Raw genomic sequence first — 20,572 nt, forward strand, 5'->3', positions numbered from 1 at the left:
AACCTGTGCAAGTATAGGAAGACCCACTCCTTAAACATGCGCACATGGCCGCACACACCAGGTCGGGGGTTGAAATGTGACTTGAGAATGTGATCAGAATACTAAAGATGGAACTCAAAGTTTGCAGGGAAGATCAATTAATTTAGTTTTAGATATATTTGAAAAAGAATCACAGAATTTGCATTTCTTCTATAAGGCATTGATATATTTAAACCATATCAGGAAGGATTAAATTCAAGTAAATTGTATATATAGTAAGGAGCAAAGCGGAGATTCAAATGAAAAATCATTTTTTTGGCTTCTGTGCTACAGAGGAGGAAAAATCTTTTGTTAAGTTGTTTTATTTTAACTTATGACATTCTTATTGTGCAAGTTTTGCTGTTTTGCCATTTAAGATTTTTTTTTTTTGTCCTTTTCAATACAGGCTATGTTTCACTTAGCCATCTGCAGTGGTATACGTGTCCCTTGGCCGCAGCTATTCCATTCGTCCTCTCTGGACACCTCAGTCCACTGGTTCTCATCCTCCTCAGTACACCACGGCACACTTTGGATGTGCATCTCCTCTCCTTGCCAGAAGTTAGCCGTGCTCACCTTTTTTTTTTTTTTTTAAAGATTTATTTATTTCCTTTACGTATGTGAGTACACTGTAGCAGTAGAGATGGTTGTGACCTTCATGTGGTTGCTGGGAATTGACTTTACGACCTCTGCTGGCTTTGGTCAACCCGCTCGCTCCAGTTAACCTTGCTTGCTCAGTCCCTGCTCTCTCCGGCCCAAAGATTATTATTATAAATAAGTGCACTGTAGCGGTCTTCAGACACCAAAAGAGGGCGTCAGATCCCATTACAGATGGTTGTGAGCCACCATGTGGTTGCTGGGAATTGAACTCAGGACCTCTGGAAGAGCAGACAGTGCTCTTAACCCTGAGCCATCTCTCTCCAGCCCCGAGCTCACCCTTTTGCCTCCCCTGCGTTCCCTCCGTAGGCGCACTGTCCTGTGACTCCTTTGCCACAGCTCTGAACTCCAGTCCTCTCCTTTTACAAACATATCAACTAATTCTGGACTCTGGGTGTGTTTTCTGTTTGATAAGTCGTTTTGTTAGAGACAGGCTCTTACTGTGTAGCCCATGCTAATTTTGAATTTATCCTCCTGCCTTCCCAAGAACCAAGATTTCAGGCATGTGCTCCCATGCTCTGTTCGTCTTGATTAGTTCTGCGTGGCCCTGTCCTAACTTTGCAGTAGAGTTGTGTTTTCCAGTCTGGTCCCTTCCTTAATATAACCTTCAGTCCCACAGTCATTCTCTTAAAAGATAAGTGTGTTTCCAGTGGTTAAACCCTTTACTGATGCTCCACGCCCTCAGATCTCTGTCTCAGCAAGTGCTGCTTAGGAGTTAGGCACTTCCCTGAGAAGGTGCTTAGTTCTGTGTACAAGAAACCCAGGAGTGGGAGAAGGTAAATGAGTTAGGGGAGTGCTTATGTCAATGCGTCTCGCCAGCCTTCCTTTTGATAGAACTGTAGTATGTTCATGTGGATTATGGATATGTAGAAAGCAGTATGTACGATTTTCCAAATATACCTGATCAGTGTGTGTGTGGGGGGGAGGGGAAGGTCTGGTAATTTTGGAACAGGTTTTATTAAGACCTACAAAGGGGCTGGGGATTAGGATGTGGTTCATCTGTTAGCGTGCATGCCTGGCATGCTTGAAGCAAGAGGTAGGGTAATCACTGTCTAAGCCAGGGTGATTGTTGCATACATGTCAGCACATGGGAGATAGAGGCAGGATGACCAGGAGCTCCAGGTCATCCTGTCTGCATAGTGAGTTTGAAGCCAGCCTGGAATTCTCGAGACTCCTGTCTCAGAAGGGAAGGAGGAAAAGCGAAGACCTATGGGGTAAGGTCGCACTCCTCAGGGTTTTTATATGTATTTTACTGACATGCAAATCTGTGTACCACATGCATGCCTGATGCCCATGGAGGTGAGAAGAGGGGTCCTTTCCCTTACAGTGGGAGTTACAGGTGATTGTGATCTGCCATGTGGGTGCTGGGAATAGGAGCCAGGTCCTCTGTCAGGACAAACTGCTCTTAACCACTAGGCCATCTTTCCAGCCCCTTCCTAGGATCTTTTTTTTTGTTGTTGTTTTGTTTTGTTTTGTTTTTTTTGTTTTTTTGGATTTGTTTTTTTCGAGACAGGGTTTCTCTGTGTAGCCCTGGCTGCCCTGGAACTCACTCTGTAGACCAGGCTGGCCTCAAACTTAGAAATCTGCCTGCATCTTCCTCCCAAGTGCTGGGATTAAAGGCGTGCGCCACCACTGCCCGGCTCCCTTCAAGGATCTTAAAAAAATTATGTGTGGATCTTGGGGTTTAACCTCAGGCTGGCAGACTCCATGGTGAGCACTTTTATTTCCTGAGCTGTCTCTCTGAGCCACAATCCTAGGATCTTTGACTTAGCTTTGTCGTGTACTCTCACGTTGGCACTGACCGTGCTGACTGGAGTTCCCCTGTGGGCAGCTTCAGTGCTGCCTGATAGGCTTCAGTGGCTTTGTTTATGGGTAGGAGAAACTCCACCTACTCCTAAGGGAGGGATCGGCCATCTCCTTCCTTCCTGCCAGGCGAGCACTGGGCTTCCCGTCTCAACTGTCCCTTATAGTGTCCTTGACCCAACACTGCTCTGTTCCTCAGTCTCCAGCAGCCTGCAAGCTCCCCTTGAAAGATTGGCGCGTGGCCTTTCATTTCTGTGACCAAGTTCCATGTGAAACTGTTGAATTGTATTGACACAGAACCATTTTAGCAGTTCTGGGACCTTAGGGATCTTCCTGATACTCAGTTTAATCAGAAATAAGGAAGACTGCATGAGATTAAATGCTCTGGGGAAAGTCTGCATGTACGGAAAGGAAAAAGCATAAGGAAAAGCAGGCACCATCTTCTTAATATGTTTTTATGGGTTATTTTATTAATTGTTAAGTGTGTATGTGTATGCATGTCTGGGCATGGTGGCACATGCCTTAAATTTCAGCAGGTCTTCCTTCCAGCCCCTTGGGAGGCAGAGAGAGGCAGGAGGATGTCTATGAGTTAAATGCTAGGCTGATGCACATGATGAGTTGTAGGTGAGCTAGGCCATACAGTGGGACACTGTCTCAGATTCGTTTTTCTTTAGAATGCATGCTGTGTGTGTGTGTGTGTGTGTGTGTGTGTGTCTCACAGTGTATGTGTGGGAGGTAGAAGACAAATTTAGATCATCCTTGACTTCTCCCTCAACGTAAGATGGTCTCTTTGTTGGCGCTTACTGTGTAGGCCAGGCTAGGTAGCCAGGAGAACAGGATTTTCCTGTTTCTACAGCCTGCCTTACCTTAGTTGTGCTTTGATTGCAGACATGCATGCTTCTGCTTGTGCATGTGTGTAAGTGGGTTCTGGGATCAAGAATTCAGCGTCATGCCATGTCCCCACACCACACAAGCAGGGCTTTACCCACCGAGCCATTAAGAAGCTCTCAGCACTTTTTTTTAAGATTTATTTATTATATATGTAAGTAAATTGTAGTGGTCTTTACAGAAGAGGGAATCAGATCTCGTTACAGATGGTTGTGAACCACCATGTGGTTGCTGGGATTTGAACTCAGGACCTTCAGAAGAGCAGGCAGTGCTCTTAACCGCTGAGCCATCTCTCCAGCCCGCCCTCAGCACTTCTTAAGAGTTTGTATAACTTGTGTTCATAGAACAAGATAGGTTTATCTTAGAGTAATATTTTGTCTCTAGTGAATAGTTGGCAATAAATTAAAAACTCAGTGATTGCCTTTTCTCTTTCAGACCATCTAAGTTTGACATGGAGATGAGTCTTTCATTCATGTGTGGTCAGAGGGAAGGATGTTATTATTTTATAGGAAACATTGTTTAACACATATTTCTTTTCCTTCTTTTTTTAGGCATCTTTCTTAACAAAGAAGTTAAATATTGGTGGGAAAAGAGTAAACCTTGCCATATGGGTAAGTATTCAGAAATCTTCTTTTTGTTTGTTTTGAGACAGGGTCTCACTGTGTAGCTCTGGGTGTCCTGAACTCACTGTAAAACAGGCTGATCTTGAACTCAGAGATCAAGTCTGCCTCTGCCCCACTAGTGCTGGGATTAAAGGTATGCACCACTGTGCCTGACTTCAGAAATATTCTAATAACTAACTCATTTGAGGAATAGAATTTGGATTTCATATTTGTTTTATTTAAAGTAAATAACTACCCCAAACCATTTCCTTAATTAAAAATTTCCTAAAATCTAATTAAGAAATCTATTTCAGTTGGGGTTGAGTGGAGAGATGGCTCAATGGTTAAGAGCACTGGCTGCTCTTTCAGAGGTCCTGAGTTCAATTCCCAGCAACCACATGGTGGCTCACAACCATCTGTAATGGGATCTAACACCCTCTTCTAGTGTGTCTGAAGACAGCTACCGTGTATTCATATGCATTAAATAAATAAATAAATCTTTGAAAAAAAAAAGAAAAGAAAAGACACCTATTTGAAGAATGGCTTTATATCTAATATTGCTGTTACCATTTTTCCAGTTGCAGAAGGGTGAGGGTGGAGCCACCGTGCTTAGCTCGCTGTCCCCCCCCCCACCACCACGCACCTGGAGTAGCTAGTGGAGATCAACACGTGTTAGCAGTGGTCCGGATGCACTCCTTCCCCTTGTGCATTCCGAAGAGCCTCCGTGTAGGGCAGAGTGTGTCCTAACCATGGGACACCTGACTGTCTGCTAGCGAGGATAGGAGCAGGGGCTGGGGGAAGGGTAGTCTGTGGAACAGTCAAGCATCACACCACCTGAAACACCCGGGTGGGTCTTCTGTACCTTGCTTTGTCGCTTTCGTACTGTCTTTTAGGTTCTCTGTTTAGCAGCCGTGTGCTCCTCCTTGTGACCTACTAAGCATTTGTTCTTTCTTAGGATACAGCAGGTCAAGAGAGATTCCATGCATTGGGTCCCATTTACTACCGAGATTCGAACGGGGCGATTTTAGTTTATGATGTAACAGATGAAGATTCTTTTCAGAAGGTATTCTGTTCATTTCTATAGATGACTTAATGGGAAGGACCATGCTGATTGACTGACTGATTGATTGATTGATCCCTCATTAATGTGTCTGCATTCTCCAATGACTAGTTTTTTAACAGTAAAGCATGCAGTTTGAGCATACATGACCATTATTTATCAACATAATTAGTTCATATTGGAGTATTAATGGTTTATTATGACTTTCTCAAATATTAGAAATGGGGAAATTAAAGTTAAGCTTAAGAAAAATGTAGAAACTTTGTTTTTTTAACCTTGCATTTGATTCTACACGTCCTGGGCACCTACAGCTTGGGGTGTGTGCCTGGGCTGCGTCCTCCTCAAGGAGGAGAGGGAGAGCAGAGCGCCTGAGGCCGGGGCCCGCCCACGTACGCACCCGAGGGATGAGCTGGAGAAACATAGTGTTGATCCTTTAAATTCTTTCCTAATTTTTTAATCCCTCTTTGGATTTATACTATACATGTAGAATATTTCTCCTCAAGACAGGATCTCATATCTAGGCCTAGCTGGCCTGGAACTTGCTATGTAGACCAGGCTGGGCTTTCACAGAGAGTCCCTGCCTCTGCCTCCCAAGAACTGGGATTAAAGGAGCAAGCCCTTTGCCAAATGTAGGGTTTTTAAGCTTATTTGGAAACAAAAATAAGTCACCTGTGAACGTTCCCCATATTCGTGATGAGTTCCTGTGTGACCTTCCTCGGGTCTGTAGTGTGTTGCATGTGTGAGGGAACAGGAGATTCATAAGGCAGACGCTTTTGTTGAGTTACAAGTTAGTGCTTATTGAAATGACTTCAATTTAGTTTTGTTTTTGTTTCTTTTTTCTGTTTACCTCTTCCTCCCCCACATCTGTCAATTTAATGACGCAAATACAAATATATAGTTTCTTTGTTAGATTATTAATGTTGTAGGAAAACAGCCCAGGAAATACAAATGCAGCAAATGCTTGCTGGCCTAGGGTTTGTTTGCTTTGTAGTTATTTGAGGCTGCTGTTTGATGCTGCCTGTGCCATTTCTTGGATTTTTGCATGAAGAGCAGTGGCTTAAGCATTTCATTGATTAAGAGCAAGTTGAGTCTCTTTTGTTGGAAAAGTGGCCAGTTACTGATATGACAGAACCCCTAAGGCAGGCTGGCTAAGCACAATAACTTATCGCTTCTCATGGTTCTGTGGGTTGGCCAGCAGGTCCTCTGCTCTTTGTCATGGCGTTAGAGCCACTCAGAGCTATACTGAAGGAGGTTGATGGAGGCTGGAGTGCCCAACAGGCCTGGCTCTTCCTCATATGCCCGTTGTCCATATCTTCTTGCTTTTTTGCACTAAGGCCTAAGCTTTTTGCAGGAGCATTAGATTCCTGTAGAAGCCGAATCCACCAGACCTTGTTAACCTTGAGTCTGGAACGCGCATAGTGTCCCCTCAGTCACATATTCGGGATCAGATGAGTCACAGGGCCAGCCAGAGGTTCACCTGGTGAAGGAAGAGAATACAGGCCCAGCTTTACCTCATCTCAGAATTCACGAGGACAAAGACTAGGATATCCACGGAGAGTGGTCTGAGCTGTGATGTCATTTTTTCAGACATGGATTGGGGGGGCTGGAGCGATGGCTCAGCAGTTAAGAGCACAGACTGCTCTTCTGGAGGTCCTGAGTTCAAATCCCAGCAACCACATGGTGGCTCGCAACCATCTATAATGAGATTGGATGCCCTCTTCTGGAGTGTCTGAAGAGAGCGACAGTGTACTTACATATAATAAATAAATAATCTTTAAAAAAAAAAAGACATGGATTGGGGGATGGTCTTATTATCTGTGTGGGAGAAATGTAGTTATGGTGATGAAGATGCACATTTTCCATTCTCTCATATATTTCCCATTGATATCAACCTGTGCTTTATTATAGGATGATAATAATCATCTCTGCTTTTATAAGGGTTTACAAAGACAGTTCCTCTGCCTTTCTGTAGAGAGTAGCCACATAGAACATTCGTGTCATAGGTGCAGACGAGGTAAATGTTTACCACATAGTAGTGGAATTCTTCCAACTTACAGATGTGTATTTTTTAAAGGTGGGTGTATATACTTTGTGAGACTTGATTTGTATAGATTAAATTTTACAGAAGTTGAAATTGAATTGGAATTGAAAGCAGATGTCCTGCTTTGTTCTTTATCATGTTGTTTGATTATGATTTCATTATTGTAATACTTAAGATTAGTACTGTTAATTCCAGTTTATGTCCACAGCTGGACACAGTGGACGGTCCTTGTTGCTGTAATTGTCCTCTACCTGAGGATCTCACCTGGGGATGACAGAAATCTGTAGACATATTTAGCTGACACCGTGGGAGAATGATATTGGTGTCAGTTGGTAGAGACCAGGGATTCCATTAACCAGTCCCATATAACATAACCAAGTTCACAGCAAAAGGTTCTATCAGCCACAATATCAGTAGTGCCAACAGAAAGCTTTTGTCAGATACTAAGTAATGAAATCTTATTTTGCCATGCACACTTTTTTCTTCCAAAGGCTGTAACATAGAAGTCTAAAGGCTATTAACATAGAAATCAATTAAGGCTTGATCAGAAAGATTATGGTCATACTCTTCTAAGTCCAAAGTGACTTGTTATAGAGGTCTTACTACCAGATACTGGACTTCACAATGTTTTTTCTGGCAAATAGTTTTACTTGGATGTATGAAAACTGTATAAAACTTTGCAATTAAAGATGTGTTTTTACACACTCATAGGGCTTAGATGTTGTGGAACTAATTCCAATAAGATCTATTGTCATGGGGGGGGGATGGGACGGGGTTTTCGGAGGGGTAACACGGAAAGGGGATACCATTTGAAATGTAAGTAAAGCAAATATCTAATAAAGATCTGTTGTCATGTTTGCTCTGTTGTGTACACAGGTAAAAAACTGGGTCAAAGAATTACGGAAAATGTTGGGAAATGAAATCTGTTTGTGTATAGTTGGTAAGTATTAGTACTGGCTTATTTTTAAAGTCCTTTGTTTCTTGTGATTATATTTTGGAATCTTTCTGGGCACTTGTATGTAAGGGTTTAATGCCCAGAACCACTATTTGACAAAACAAACAATTACAACTGCAGCATTAAACTGTAATAATAAGAAAATTAATATAACAGTGTGCTAGTATAAGAAAAAAAAAGGAGAAAAATGTAATGTCAGGGAAGAGAAAAGAGCAAGAGATTAGGAAGAGTAGAAACCAGGGAAAAGATCCCAAGAGTGAACAGCGTGAAGACAAGTGTAACTAACAGTAAGGAGGGATCACGCGTGAACCCATCGCGGGCACAAGTCCCCACGGCCAAAGGGGGGGTACCCCTGGGCCCAGGGAAGTGCTGAGTGAGCCACTTCTGCGAAGCTGTCCTCTGGCCTCCACACGTGTGCTGGAGCATGTTCATGTCCTTGCACACATACATTATGCATATATGATAGTAATTTTTTATTTGTAAAAGCAAATAAAACCCAACTCCAAAATAAAACCCAACTCCAAAATAAAACCTCCAGTAAGATAAAGCTAGAAGTATAATAGTGCATGTGTGTTGGAGCAGAAAGAGGTGGGTTATATTGCCAATAATGATATGTATGAACCAGAATAGATGGCACATGTAGAAGAGAATGAACAGGAATATGATAGTATATGATAAGTAGAAACATGATAGTAGAAAATACTGCTACTCATGCAATAAAAAGAGGGACTGGAGAGATGGCTGAGCGTTAAGAGCACGTGACTGTGTTTGCAGATGTGGCAGGCTTGGTTCCCAGACCCCATGTCAGGAGGTTCACAACCACCTGTAACTCCAGTTCCAGAGGATCCAGTGGCCTCTGACCTCCAGGGGCACCTGCCCCCCCCATACATGGTGCACATAAACTAATACAGGCATACATATGTACTCATAATCAATCAGTAAATCTTCCCCAAAGATGTAATGAAAAGAAAAAAAGAAATAAAGTGTGCTTCCTCAGGTTGCTTCTCTCCATTCTCATCTGTTGTTTCTGTGACGTTTACCCTCTGCCCAGCCAGGCCAACTTCTGTCCACTACTCTATAAAAAGACTTTTTATTTTTGTATTGTTTTCTTTTTCAGTACCTTAATTTTGGCTCTACTTTTTTTTTTTTTAAAGCACAATCTTTACTTAGATCCATTGATTAAGGAAAACTAAATGTACTCTCAGTAATTTCAAATCTACATGACATGTATATATTACCTTATAAAAGATCACTAAAATTATTTTTATAAACAGTATACTTAAAGCCTCCCTATGGTGGAGGAATACTTAAAAATTCATACATTAAAATTTTTACTTTAACTAGTTCATGTTATCAAATAAAAGAGTTCCATTTTAGAGCATCTTGTAAGCATACTATAGTTTAGTAAGCCAATAATTATATTTAATTATTGATTGGCTTTAAATTGATTGGGATATAAAGATTTTGTTTAAAAATACCATATATATAAATATGGTATTTAAAAATACATACATACGGGCTGGAGAGATGGCTCAGGGATTAAGAGCACTGATTGCTCTTCCAGAGGTCCTGAGTTCAATTCCCAGCAACCACATGGTGCTCACAACCATCTATAATGGGATCTGATGCCCTCTTCTCAAGTGTCTGAAGATTGTGACAGTTTACTCATATAAATAAAATAAATAAATCTTTAAAAAAATACATACATGCATGTATGCATGTATATATATATATATATGTATATGTATATATATATACACACATACATACACACACTTTCTTAGCCCCTGCTGAGCCTTATGTTCTCTGTGGAAGCTACATTGACCTGTGTGCAGGAGGTAGGATTATGAATGGCTCTCACATATTTGTTTGTTTGTTTGTTTGTTTGTTTGTTTGTTTTTTCGAGACAGGGTTTCTCAGTGTAGCCCTGGCTGTTCTGGAACTCACTCTGTAGACCAGGCTGGCCTCAAACTCAGAAATCTGCCTGCTTCTGCCTCCCAAGTGCTGGGATCAAAGGTGTGCGCCACAACCACCCAGCAGGTTCTCACATCTTTGTGATGAGACATTTGGAAAGCTGATGGGGATTACTGTTATTTTTTCAAATAATTAGTCACAATTATATATTTAGAATTGTCTAATTTTATTACAAATAAATCAGTATTAAGTATTGTGTTTTCTTTTTTTCACATTAGGTAATAAAATAGACTTGGAAAAGGAGAGACATGTCTCCATTCAAGAAGCAGAATCGTAAGTGTCATGCTCCCAGATGACAGAACTCCCTGGTGGCAGTGCTCCCCAGTGGGAGCACACTTGCTGTGCACCTTGATGGTTCTTTTACACAAACCCTTAGGAAGGACTGGACACTTGTTCTCAGAAAGTGTGTTTGCACTTCAGAGTGGTGGGCAGCTGGCAAGAGTAGGGTATTTCTATTGCAACTTCTCTTGATTTCACTAAGAATGAGGACTGTGTGGTGGTGGGGTGCGGGGGGGCGGGGGGGAGGAGCTATCAAGGGATCACAAAGGCTTTTTTGTGTTCCATATTAGTGTATAAAATTTTCAATCCTGTTTTTTTTCTTTCTAAATTTGGTTCAATATATAGAGAAATTAAATAGCTAAATAGCCTTAACTAAAATTGAATAAGTTAGTAAGTCAAAAAGGTAAATTTAATCACTAAAATTGCTGTTGTAGGAAGCTTTTTGTCAATGGCCCTTTTTTCCTTTAAGGTACGCAGAGTCTGTGGGAGCAAAGCACTATCACACTTCCGCCAAGCAGAACAAAGGCATCGAGGAGCTCTTTCTTGACCTTTGTAAAAGTACGTATTCACATATTAGTACATTTAAAAATGGCTTTTAAAAAACTGTTACTAATGTTCTAGCCGGGAATAGTGGCACACACCTTTATCCCAGGAGTCAGAAGGCTGAGAGAGGAGGATCTCTGAGTTTGAGGTTAGCCTGGTCTGTATAGTGAGATCCAGACCCTGCCTCAAAAAAAAGTATTATTAATTTTTCTAAAGTGATATTTTGCCAATTTCTGTTAATGAAAACAGGAGAAAATTTAAGATCTGTCCGTACTGTCACTGCTTGGTACCCTTCAATTCTTGTTTTAAAATCTCAGGACTTTTTTTTTTTTTTTAAGCATTAACTGATGGTTTGGAAGTCACTTGTTTGATGTGTGTTAATGTATTTAAAATGTCTATGTGGCTTTTTCAAAAAGCAAGGAAAATTTGTGTATTAAAATACATTCAAGGGACTGAGGAGATCACACTGTTGGTAAGGTGCTTATTCTGTAAGAGCACTGTGGACTTGAGCTTGATTCCCAACATCCACAGGTGGTGGCAAGATTTTATAAGCCCCTCCCCGCCCCAACTGTGGCGTTGGATCCCTGGGGCTAGCCTAACCTGATTCAATAGGCAAGATCTCAAACTCAGTGAAAACCCCTTTTCAAAGAATAAGGTGGGTACACTGGAGGGTGACCTCTGAATTACATACGTTTTAAATGAAAAAGAAGAACCCACTTTTGAGAGCTGTAACAGTTTGTTACAATGGGTAGATCTTATTTCATCTTGGTTGATAGATTAGTGAAGAAAACATTGTGAGAACTGTCGGTGCATGGATGCAGGAAGGCTCGATACTAAGACTGTGCAGGCACCAGGACGGCGTGTACCCAGGGCCCTCACAGGCGCCAGGACAGCGTGTACCCAGGGCCCTCACAGGCGCCAGGACGGCGTGTACCCAGGGCCCTCACAGGCGCCAGGACAGCGTGTACCCAGGGCCCTCACAGGCGCCAGGACAGCGTGTACCCAGGGCCCTCACAGGCGCCAGGACGGCGTGTACCCAGGGCTCTCACAGGTGCCAGGACGGCGTGTACCCAGGGCCCTCACAGGCGCCAGGACGGCGTGTACCCAGGGCTCTCACAGGCGCCAGGACGGCGTGTACCCAGGGCTCTCACAGGCGCCAGGACGGCGTGTACCCAGGGCTCTCACAGGCGCCAGGACGGCGTGTACCCAGGGCCCTCACAGGCGCCAGGACGGCGTGTACCCAGGGCCCTCACAGGCGCCAGGACGGCGTGTACCCAGGGCTCTCACAGGCGCCAGGACGGCGTGTACCCAGGGCTCTCACAGGCGCCAGGACGGCGTGTACCCAGGGCTCTCACAGGCGCACATAAACGCACTCCACGAGTAAGATCATTCTGGCGCTTGGTTACAAATAACTGCAGAGGCACTCGGGTAAAGGAGGGGTTGGCTTTACTGGGCTGCTTTTCTCTACTTTTACATGTTTGCAGTTTTCATGATAAAAGGTTTTCTAGGAGAAAGAAAAGCAAGTTTCTTAAGTATGGCCTTATTAAGAAGTCCATTTCTTATGTTGCCAATACAGTGCTTATGTTTAGGAGAATGCCAGTCTGTGGAGTAATAGTGAGTGGTTGTCAAATTGCAGCCTTTAAACTTACGGACCTCATTCTCTTGGGAATTTGATGAAACTGGTTTTGCACTCAAGGGAAAAATATGTGTACACCAACTTTGTAAATTTTACTTGAAGAGTCTGAAGTTATTCATAATTCATCTAGGAAAATAAGGTCTTGTATCAGCATTAGCATTACTTGAGGTTATCAGAAGTGCAGCTTCTTGGTCGGATCCCAACCCTATTGAATCTGAAGGTCTGGGGAGGGCAGGGTCTGTTCTGTAGAAGCCCTCCACAGGAGCTGAGACCCAGGGAGGCTGCCGCCCAGCCGCAGGACGCTCTGCTGCAGTGCAAGGGTCAAGCTTCCAGTTCTCAGACATACTTCAAATTGTACATCAATTACTAACCTGTGTGATGAGTCTCATGCCTTAAGAATAGTTACAGTATGCTCCATATTTAAAAGTCCTGAAACATGCAAATGCTAATATAAATTTATTTCATACATACTAAAACACACCCAGAAGCGGAAAACTTTAAAAGTCTCAGTAAATAAGAAGCAGAATCTAATGGTTCCTTATTTCATCTCGCTGTGGTGTCTGGCGTAGCCCAGCTTGAGAACTGTTCTCCCCGAGATACAGACTGGACATATACGGAGAACTCTTCTGTTAAAGACTCCCTCTCTCTCCTTCCTTCATCTTGTTGACTGACTATTGTTTCCTCCCAGTCAGTCTTGAATTTTCATTCTTGTAAATTGTTTACCAAAAAGGAGATGCTTTACATTTCAATAAGATTTGTCAGGCTTTTTGTTTTTAATTGGTTGTTTTTGTTGTTGTTGTTTTTGTTTTTTTGCAACAGTTTGTATAACAGTAGCTTTGGCTGTCCTGTAACTCACTCTGTAGACCAGGCTGGCCTCAGAACTCAGAGATCTGCCTGCCTCTGCCTCAGCCTCTGCCTCCTATATGCTGGGATCAGAGGCTACACTACCACCTGTCAGGATTTTTGTTTTTATTTTTTATATATATATTTTTATTAATGGATTTGTGACTTTTGTCTTAATAAGAAATCTTGCCTGGCGGTGGCAGTACACACCTTTTTTTTTTTTTTTTAAGTTAGAAATGTTCTTTATTTATAATGTTGCTAAGAACATTATGTAAACATTTAAGTGTTTGCTTAAACTTACAGTCCTGTCTGGATTAGGTCCACTGCCACATGAACTTGGTTATATGCAGACATAGAGTACACACCAGCTTTAATGGCGGAAATAGAGGACCATTACCACTCCTTAGGAAAGCTCCTTGAAGTGATTCAGAACTTGAGGGAGGCCAGCAGCACAAAGAATAATGGGAATAAGAGCTACATAATGCTAGTAATCCGTTGAGCATCTCAAGACAGAAGTCACCTTCACATGTGTTATTTTGATAATTGCATTTAAATCATTTGGAGGCGTCTGTAGAGAGCCTTGAATATGCACTTCAGTATACTAGATGGGGAAACAAAATGACAAAGACAAAGACACTCCACAAGCTGGAGGGCAGGCCTGTCAGACACGTGTGCCAGTGACAGGCTCATCAGGCAGGGAAGAGTAGACAGAATAATTGGCTATAACGTGTTTAAAAGTTAGGTGTATTTTCTTTCAAAATTGTATTCTCATGAAAGGTGCTAAAGTTACTTACTATTTGAATAATAAAAAGATAATGGGCAAAGCTCTCAGTATTAGTAAGGTTGAAACATATTTTAGTACAGTCAGGCAACTCATGTTTTTAAAACATACATCTTGCCCTTTTAAATTGAATTATTTTACAATAGTTGGTATAGGCAAACAGCTGGCACTGATTGTGAGGAGGCTGGTGGCAATGATCGGTCAGGTTTGGTGTCTGAATAGTCACGTTGCTTCAGAGCTCTGTATTTCCTAAGGAAGTCTAAGGCCTCTGGCTCCTTCACATCCTTGTTTTTTAAGGAAAACGTTCTTCAAATGCCTTTTAAAATAGTCTGCTTCTTTTGGATAGTCCCATCCAAGATACAGCAGATTTTTATAAAGAGTCAGTACTTCTCCTTGTAAAGAATCGGCCATTTTCACTTAACATGGAACGAACCCACTTTTATACGTGACAGACTTCACCGTCAGCAGGTCTGGGATCCGCACGACAGGTTGCTCAGACCGCCACACTCCAGGGCTTTGTGGCACCATGACTGTCAATGCTCTGACAGCAGCTGCCTCTGGAGGGGTGTTGGCCGCACACACCTTTAACCCCAGCATTTAGAAGGCAGAGGCAGATGGAGCTGTGAGTTCCAGGCTAGCCTGGTCTACAGAGTGAATTATAGGACAGCTCTATCTGAAAAAGCCAGAGATGGAGACAGAGAAAACACACAGAGAAAAATCTTTAAGCCAAAATCACAAAATCCTCTATGCATCATCCTCTGTCCACTTGTGTCAGGTAGAATCTCACTTAGCCCAGGCTAGCCTTGAATCTATATATAGCAGAGGCTTCTGTCTTTGAACTCGATCGTACTGCCTCCACATCCCAGTGGGATTGCAGGCACCTGCTGCCGGCATCCTGCCACGGCTCCCGGCATCCTGCCACGGCTCCCGTGCGCTGGACGTGCTGTGGCTCCATCTTGGTTGGTTCTCACCATGGGACTCTGGCTGGCCCGGGACTCAGAGAAATCCTCCTGCCTTTGACTCCTGAGTGCTTGGACCACTGTACCCAGTTCATGTCATTGGATATTATGTACCACACATGGATCGTTCTCTTTTTTTACCTTGTTTTTTTTTTTGTTTTTTTTTTTGTTTTTTTAAGATTCATTTTTGTGTGTATCTGTGTATGTGTGTGTGCAGGAAGCCAAAAGAGGCCAATGAACGGTTCCTCCACCCTCTCTTCCAAGTTCAGAGTCTCTAAATCTGAAGCTGCATGTTCTTGGCTAGGCTACACACCAGCAAACCTGAGCCATCCTCCTGTCTACATCCGCTTGGAAGCCAGTGGGGCCTCTGGAATATTACCTCTTCACGTGGGGTGCAAACTCCAGTCCTGCACTGTAACTGATGAACCATGTCTCCATCCCTTAAGTTCAGATACCATTGGCTTTATAAATGATACATGTATTATTTTATGTGTTTGCCTGCGTGTCTGTATGGCGATGTGGACATGAGTGTACGTGTTGGAGGAAGCCAGGGCAGTTGTAATCCGTTGAGCAGTTGTTAGCTTCCAGATGTGGGTGCTGCTGGCTCTGCTGCAGGAGCAGTATACACTGTTAACCAGTGAGCCAGCTCTCCAGCCCCTCAAATACCAATTTTTTTCTACTTATTTTTACTCTATTATTTCTTAATTATTTTATGTATATGAGTCCACTGTAGCTGTCTTCAGACATACCAGAAGAGGGTGTCAGATTGCATTTCAGATGGTTGTGAGCCACTTTGTGATTCCTGGGAATTATCTCAGGACCTCTGGGAGAGTAGTCAGTGGTTCAACTGCTGAGCCATCTCTCTAGCTCCCAAATACCATTTTCTTAAATAAGTCCTGTGTCCTAAGTTTAATCTCCTTGCATTAGGAGTAAGTTGAACTTTATCTACTTCTGATAGTTTTGGAAAATCTTGAGGATAGTACTTAGTATATTTATTCAAATATAAGCACAACTGTTCTTCTCTGTTACTCTCTTTGTGGCTATTACAGCACTGTGTGTTACACTTTGTACATTCGAGTTTTGAAAGCTGTTTTCTTGAGTTTCCATAGCATTCAGTGTGTGCCTTGGAAGACTGCTGATGTGAGGTTGACTCTCCAGCTGACTTGGCGTTGCAGAGCGAGAGATCCCAGGGCGTGCTCCGCTCACCTTTGCCTTCTGTTTCAGGGATGATAGAGACAGCCCAGGTGGACGAGAGGGCAAAAGGCAATGGCTCGAGCCAAGCCGGGGCAGCGAGGCGAGGCGTGCAGATCATCGACGACGAGCCTCAAGCTCAGAGCGGCAGCGGCGGGTGCTGCTCTTCCGGATAACTGCCCACCCTGTGACACTCAAAACAAAACCGAACTGTGGATCATTGCCCTCAACATGAAGACTGCCATGTTCCAAGTCACATCATTTTACCAATGGAGTTATAGAATTAACAGTATTTTCAATTACGTTTATAACACTGCAGAGACCTTAAGTGCTAAACTTAGTGGAGTTTGTGACCAGAGAATTGGCATTTTCTACAAATGTTAACAAAGCAATTACCAATGGCCTTTTTACATATTTTTCTTTAATGAGGAATAATATGCATGTAGAAAAGACCTACTTAAAGGCTTCATTTATATTCTTTTAAATCAGATCTTTATTTAATAACTTATATATGATGTTGGAATGGTATACATTTTTGCAGTCCTTTGTATTTTGTGGTAGTTTGAATTGTATCATTTCTAAACAGCATACTGTTTTTGTTTTTGTTTTTTGATTAGCAGATACGTGAAGTTCTATTTTTGCAGGGTTTGCACAGGCCCCTAACTGTCTACTACTTTGATATAATCTATAAACATCCTGTATGCTGAGCTGGTAAAATACATTGTAAATTACATATTAAATATTTTGTCTGCTTTTACAAGCGCAAGGTGCAAAAATATATACAACTGTCTTATTGATGACTGTAAGGTGAATTAACTGTTGGTGATAACACCTAAGCGTTGGACTCTGTTATAACTTAGCTCGTCACCCTTTCACTCGTCCTACCATGAAAGTGCGCGTTTAAATGTTCGCGTCCTTACCTGACTTACTGCTGCTGTCACTTTCCCCTTTCTTCCCTTTTTTCTGTTTCTGTTTCTTTTTTTTTTTCTGTATGTCACCGTGATGCAAAAGCAGAGTTTGCCTTTTATTATCATTAAACAAGATTCCTTCTGCCAATGTTGTTTTAGAATGGTTACCTTAGAAGAATTTGAGTGCCACTTGCTACGTTTCATTTCTACATCAACTCAAGCTTTCTGTAGGACTCTCCAGGAGATGGGTTCCGAGGCCTGAGAAGAAGGCTCCTGTAGTAGCCACTGACCAAGGCTTATTTATACAGAGCGTGAGTGGTGAGGTGCGCTCCTAAGGCAGCTTTCCTGGGCCCCTTGTGTGGCTATTGCTTGTCAGAAATGAATATAGAAAGTTGTATTTCATTTTATAAGTTTTCCTGAGTTCCTATGGGAAGAAGCATTTGTAACGCTGTTACCGCAAACTGGAAAGATTTTATTATAAAATCATAATCTTGTTTATTTATAATTAGTCCCACATTAGATTTTTTTTTTCCTTTCCATTGGACTGAAATTTGTTCATTTAGGAAAGAATCAGGCACTACTCACAAAAAAAAAAAAAAAAAAAAAAAAACAGATTGTGGAAATTAAATTGTTCTTGTTCTAATAATATATATCTTTCCCATTTCTGTCATGCTTGGAAAACTAGTAAATGTTGTGTATAAGATGAGATGGAATGGTCCTGATGTCCTTATTCTAGGAAGTAGAACATAGAATGCAGTTAGTAAGCATCCGAAGATACAAGGAGGTGATGATGGTCACTGAGCGGATGCTCCCAGGTTCTTAGGAGAGCTTAAACCTTCCCAGGTAGGCTGGCAGGTGGCTGGCTTCCTCCTCACTGTCTCAGTGATAGGAATTGAGCTTAGCTCTGTGTTCTCTGAGCCCTCCCTTTACATTTACTTGTTTACTTACTTATTGACCTTGCCAAATTCAAAATGCTGACCTCTGTGCTGTGTGCCTAACAGTGGTCAGAGTGGAAACAGGAGAATGAGCCAAGGTTGTGTTCCATTATGAGATAGCTGCTACTCTAGGTTTCTTGTGAAGTTACTGTCCACACAGGAGCTTAAGGGGCAACAGAAAGCAGGAGTGCTGGAAACTTCATTCCTACCCTCTGGCCTTTTCAGGAGCCAATCCTGCTGTTGTAGATGGAAACTATACTCTCCTCGTTGGAGTAGAATACTGTTTTTAAACTAGAGATGAAAGTAAAGTAAGTTAAACTTGACTGTTGGAGAGCTGGACTGGAGTTTCTTATGCTCAGTTATATTTGTTCCACATCGGAGCCTCTGTGTGCAGTCGCGGGTAAGCATTGCTGGGGTGGAAACCATCTCCACCCCACCCCCTCTCTCTAACTAAAACTCTGTGATCCATGCTGATTCAATAACAAAGATAAACGATACAATGTACCTGCTGTGCTCCGAAGCATAGAAGATTTTAAGTCAAATAAGGAGAAAGGAAACTAGCCAGGACCAGTCCCCTGCAGGCTTCTCTAAGGAAAGACACAGCCAAGTCAGACAGAGTGATGGGATTTCCCTGGTACTGTCTTCCTTCTGTTGCCTCCTGCGTTCCCAACAGCTCTGCTCCTGGAGAAAGGCGCAGGCCCTCCGTCCTCAAGTGTATATGCCTGTCCTGTCACTTACAGGCCCTCACTGCTATCATTGTTACGTTAAAGGATACAGTCACTGTGTCTGTAATCCGTATCCTGCTGCTTGCTTTGCTCTATGATTATGGAAGAAGGAGGATACTTTTAAAAATGTATTCTGCAACAGTTTGGGGGCAAACTGATCTGAAAAGAAACCAGTATCATATTATACAAAATATATGCCTGTTGTGTTTGTAGTGTCTCCTTAAGAATACCCTAAAATTATGATTACTGTATTGTTATTTTTTTTTTTTTACATATTAGCTTTAAATTATTGCTTTTTTTAGTTTAATTTTCTTTTTTGGTGTTAGAGAATAGTGTTTCTTCCCCCTCCTTCCCTCCCTCCCTCCCTCTCCTTCATATCTCTTTCACTCTCTTCCCTTCCTCCCCTCTCCTCCCTCCTCTCTCTACTTTGGTTTCCAGTAATAAAAGATAAAGTTGAGGAGCTAGAACTCTATACCCCAACAATGTTTATGATCATGTTGGCAGATATATTGTAATTATTGAAGTTCCTAGATAAGGCAAGATACACATTATGTGCCAAATAATTAGAGCATTTTACAAAGTCGATGTGATACTGTTTCTTTTAGAATATAATATAGTTCACCATTTCCTGTTTTATAAATGCTGTCAGGCTTCTACACCATTGAGTCTTCAATATTTATTTGTAGATGTTGTGGGTGGCATTTGCAAAGGTAAATTATATTATCACTTGACATAGTTTAATTTATTCATCTTGATTTCTTTGTGACCATTTTGAATCTAGAGATTGTCTAGGAAAGACTAGACAATAGTGAGCAAAAGAAAGATTGCCCAGAGACTCATAAATTGTCTAAAGAGACTGCCTGAGTAGATCTTTACATACTTTGCTAAGTTACACAGTGCACTGGGGGGGGGGGGCGCGTTTCCATAATTAAAGTGATAATGTTAATTCACTGAATTGCATGTACTTGGTTTCAGCATATGCTACAACGTTGCTATTGTTCATCAACACCTGTAACAGAGTAACATGTTTGGACCACATGCTACATTTATGTCTTGGATTTGATGGCCTTTCCCCACTCCCCTTTTTTCTTTTTGGTTTCTTCCAGACAGGGTTTCTGTGTAGCCCTGGCTGACCTGGAACTCACTCTGTAGACCAGGCTGGCCTGGAACTCAGAAATCTGCCTGCCTCTGCCTCCCAAGCGCTGGGATTAAAGGTGTGCACCACCCACCACTGCCCGGCTAGGCCTTTCTCTTTTTAAGAAAGCCAGTTAATTACAATTTTGAACATAATTTTTCTAATTGCATTTTAGCATTATAATATTGAAGTTAAAAAAAAAAAAGATGCCCTAAACTTCCTGTGTAGCTGAGGATGACCTTGAATTCCTCCGGATCTTCCTGCCTGGACCTCTTGAATGCGGTACACCACACACTCGGTTTATGTGGCACAGAGGATCCAAACTTGGAGTTTTGTGCGACACTTCAACTGAGTATCACTAATCCCCAAATTATGAATTCTTTCAAGAGGTCCCTGTTTCAAGCCGATATGCTTGTCTTGTAAACAGATGCTTTTGAGTTTGACAAACCCTGAACATTGTTGTGCTTGGCCAGGATGTGTGTGCCATCTTCCACGAGAAGCCACGTGATCCACCTTTACAGGTGCTCTCAGTATGTTTGCATTTATTTGCGTATTTTGTGTATAGTTTTGTGGACACCTGTATGCCAAAGTCAGTTCTCCCCTTGCCCCACAGGGGGTCAGGTAGATGGGAAACACTTCCTG

At 42.2% G+C, this 20,572-nt stretch overlaps 1 protein-coding gene and 1 pseudogene across 1 annotated transcript in view; one reads left to right on the forward strand and one right to left on the reverse strand.

Annotated features, from left to right (window-relative positions):
• The window catches only part of Rab21 (RAB21, member RAS oncogene family), a 29,147-nt gene extending 10,001 nt beyond the window's left edge, over positions 1-19,146 (forward strand). Inside the window, exons 2-7 of the mRNA XM_052165735.1 lie at positions 3,915-3,974; positions 4,921-5,028; positions 7,943-8,006; positions 10,214-10,268; positions 10,744-10,832; positions 16,261-19,146. Of these exons, the coding sequence (XP_052021695.1) occupies positions 3,915-3,974; positions 4,921-5,028; positions 7,943-8,006; positions 10,214-10,268; positions 10,744-10,832; positions 16,261-16,403 (519 nt within the window). The 3' untranslated portion in view covers positions 16,404-19,146. The remainder of the gene's footprint in view (positions 1-3,914; positions 3,975-4,920; positions 5,029-7,942; positions 8,007-10,213; positions 10,269-10,743; positions 10,833-16,260) is intronic.
• LOC127671260 (electron transfer flavoprotein regulatory factor 1-like) lies at positions 14,215-14,607 on the reverse strand (annotated as a pseudogene).
• Positions 19,147-20,572: the final 1,426 nt, after the last annotated feature.

This window comes from Apodemus sylvaticus, chromosome 20 (assembly GCF_947179515.1).
Source record: "Apodemus sylvaticus chromosome 20, mApoSyl1.1, whole genome shotgun sequence".
NCBI lineage: Eukaryota > Metazoa > Chordata > Mammalia > Rodentia > Muridae > Apodemus > Apodemus sylvaticus.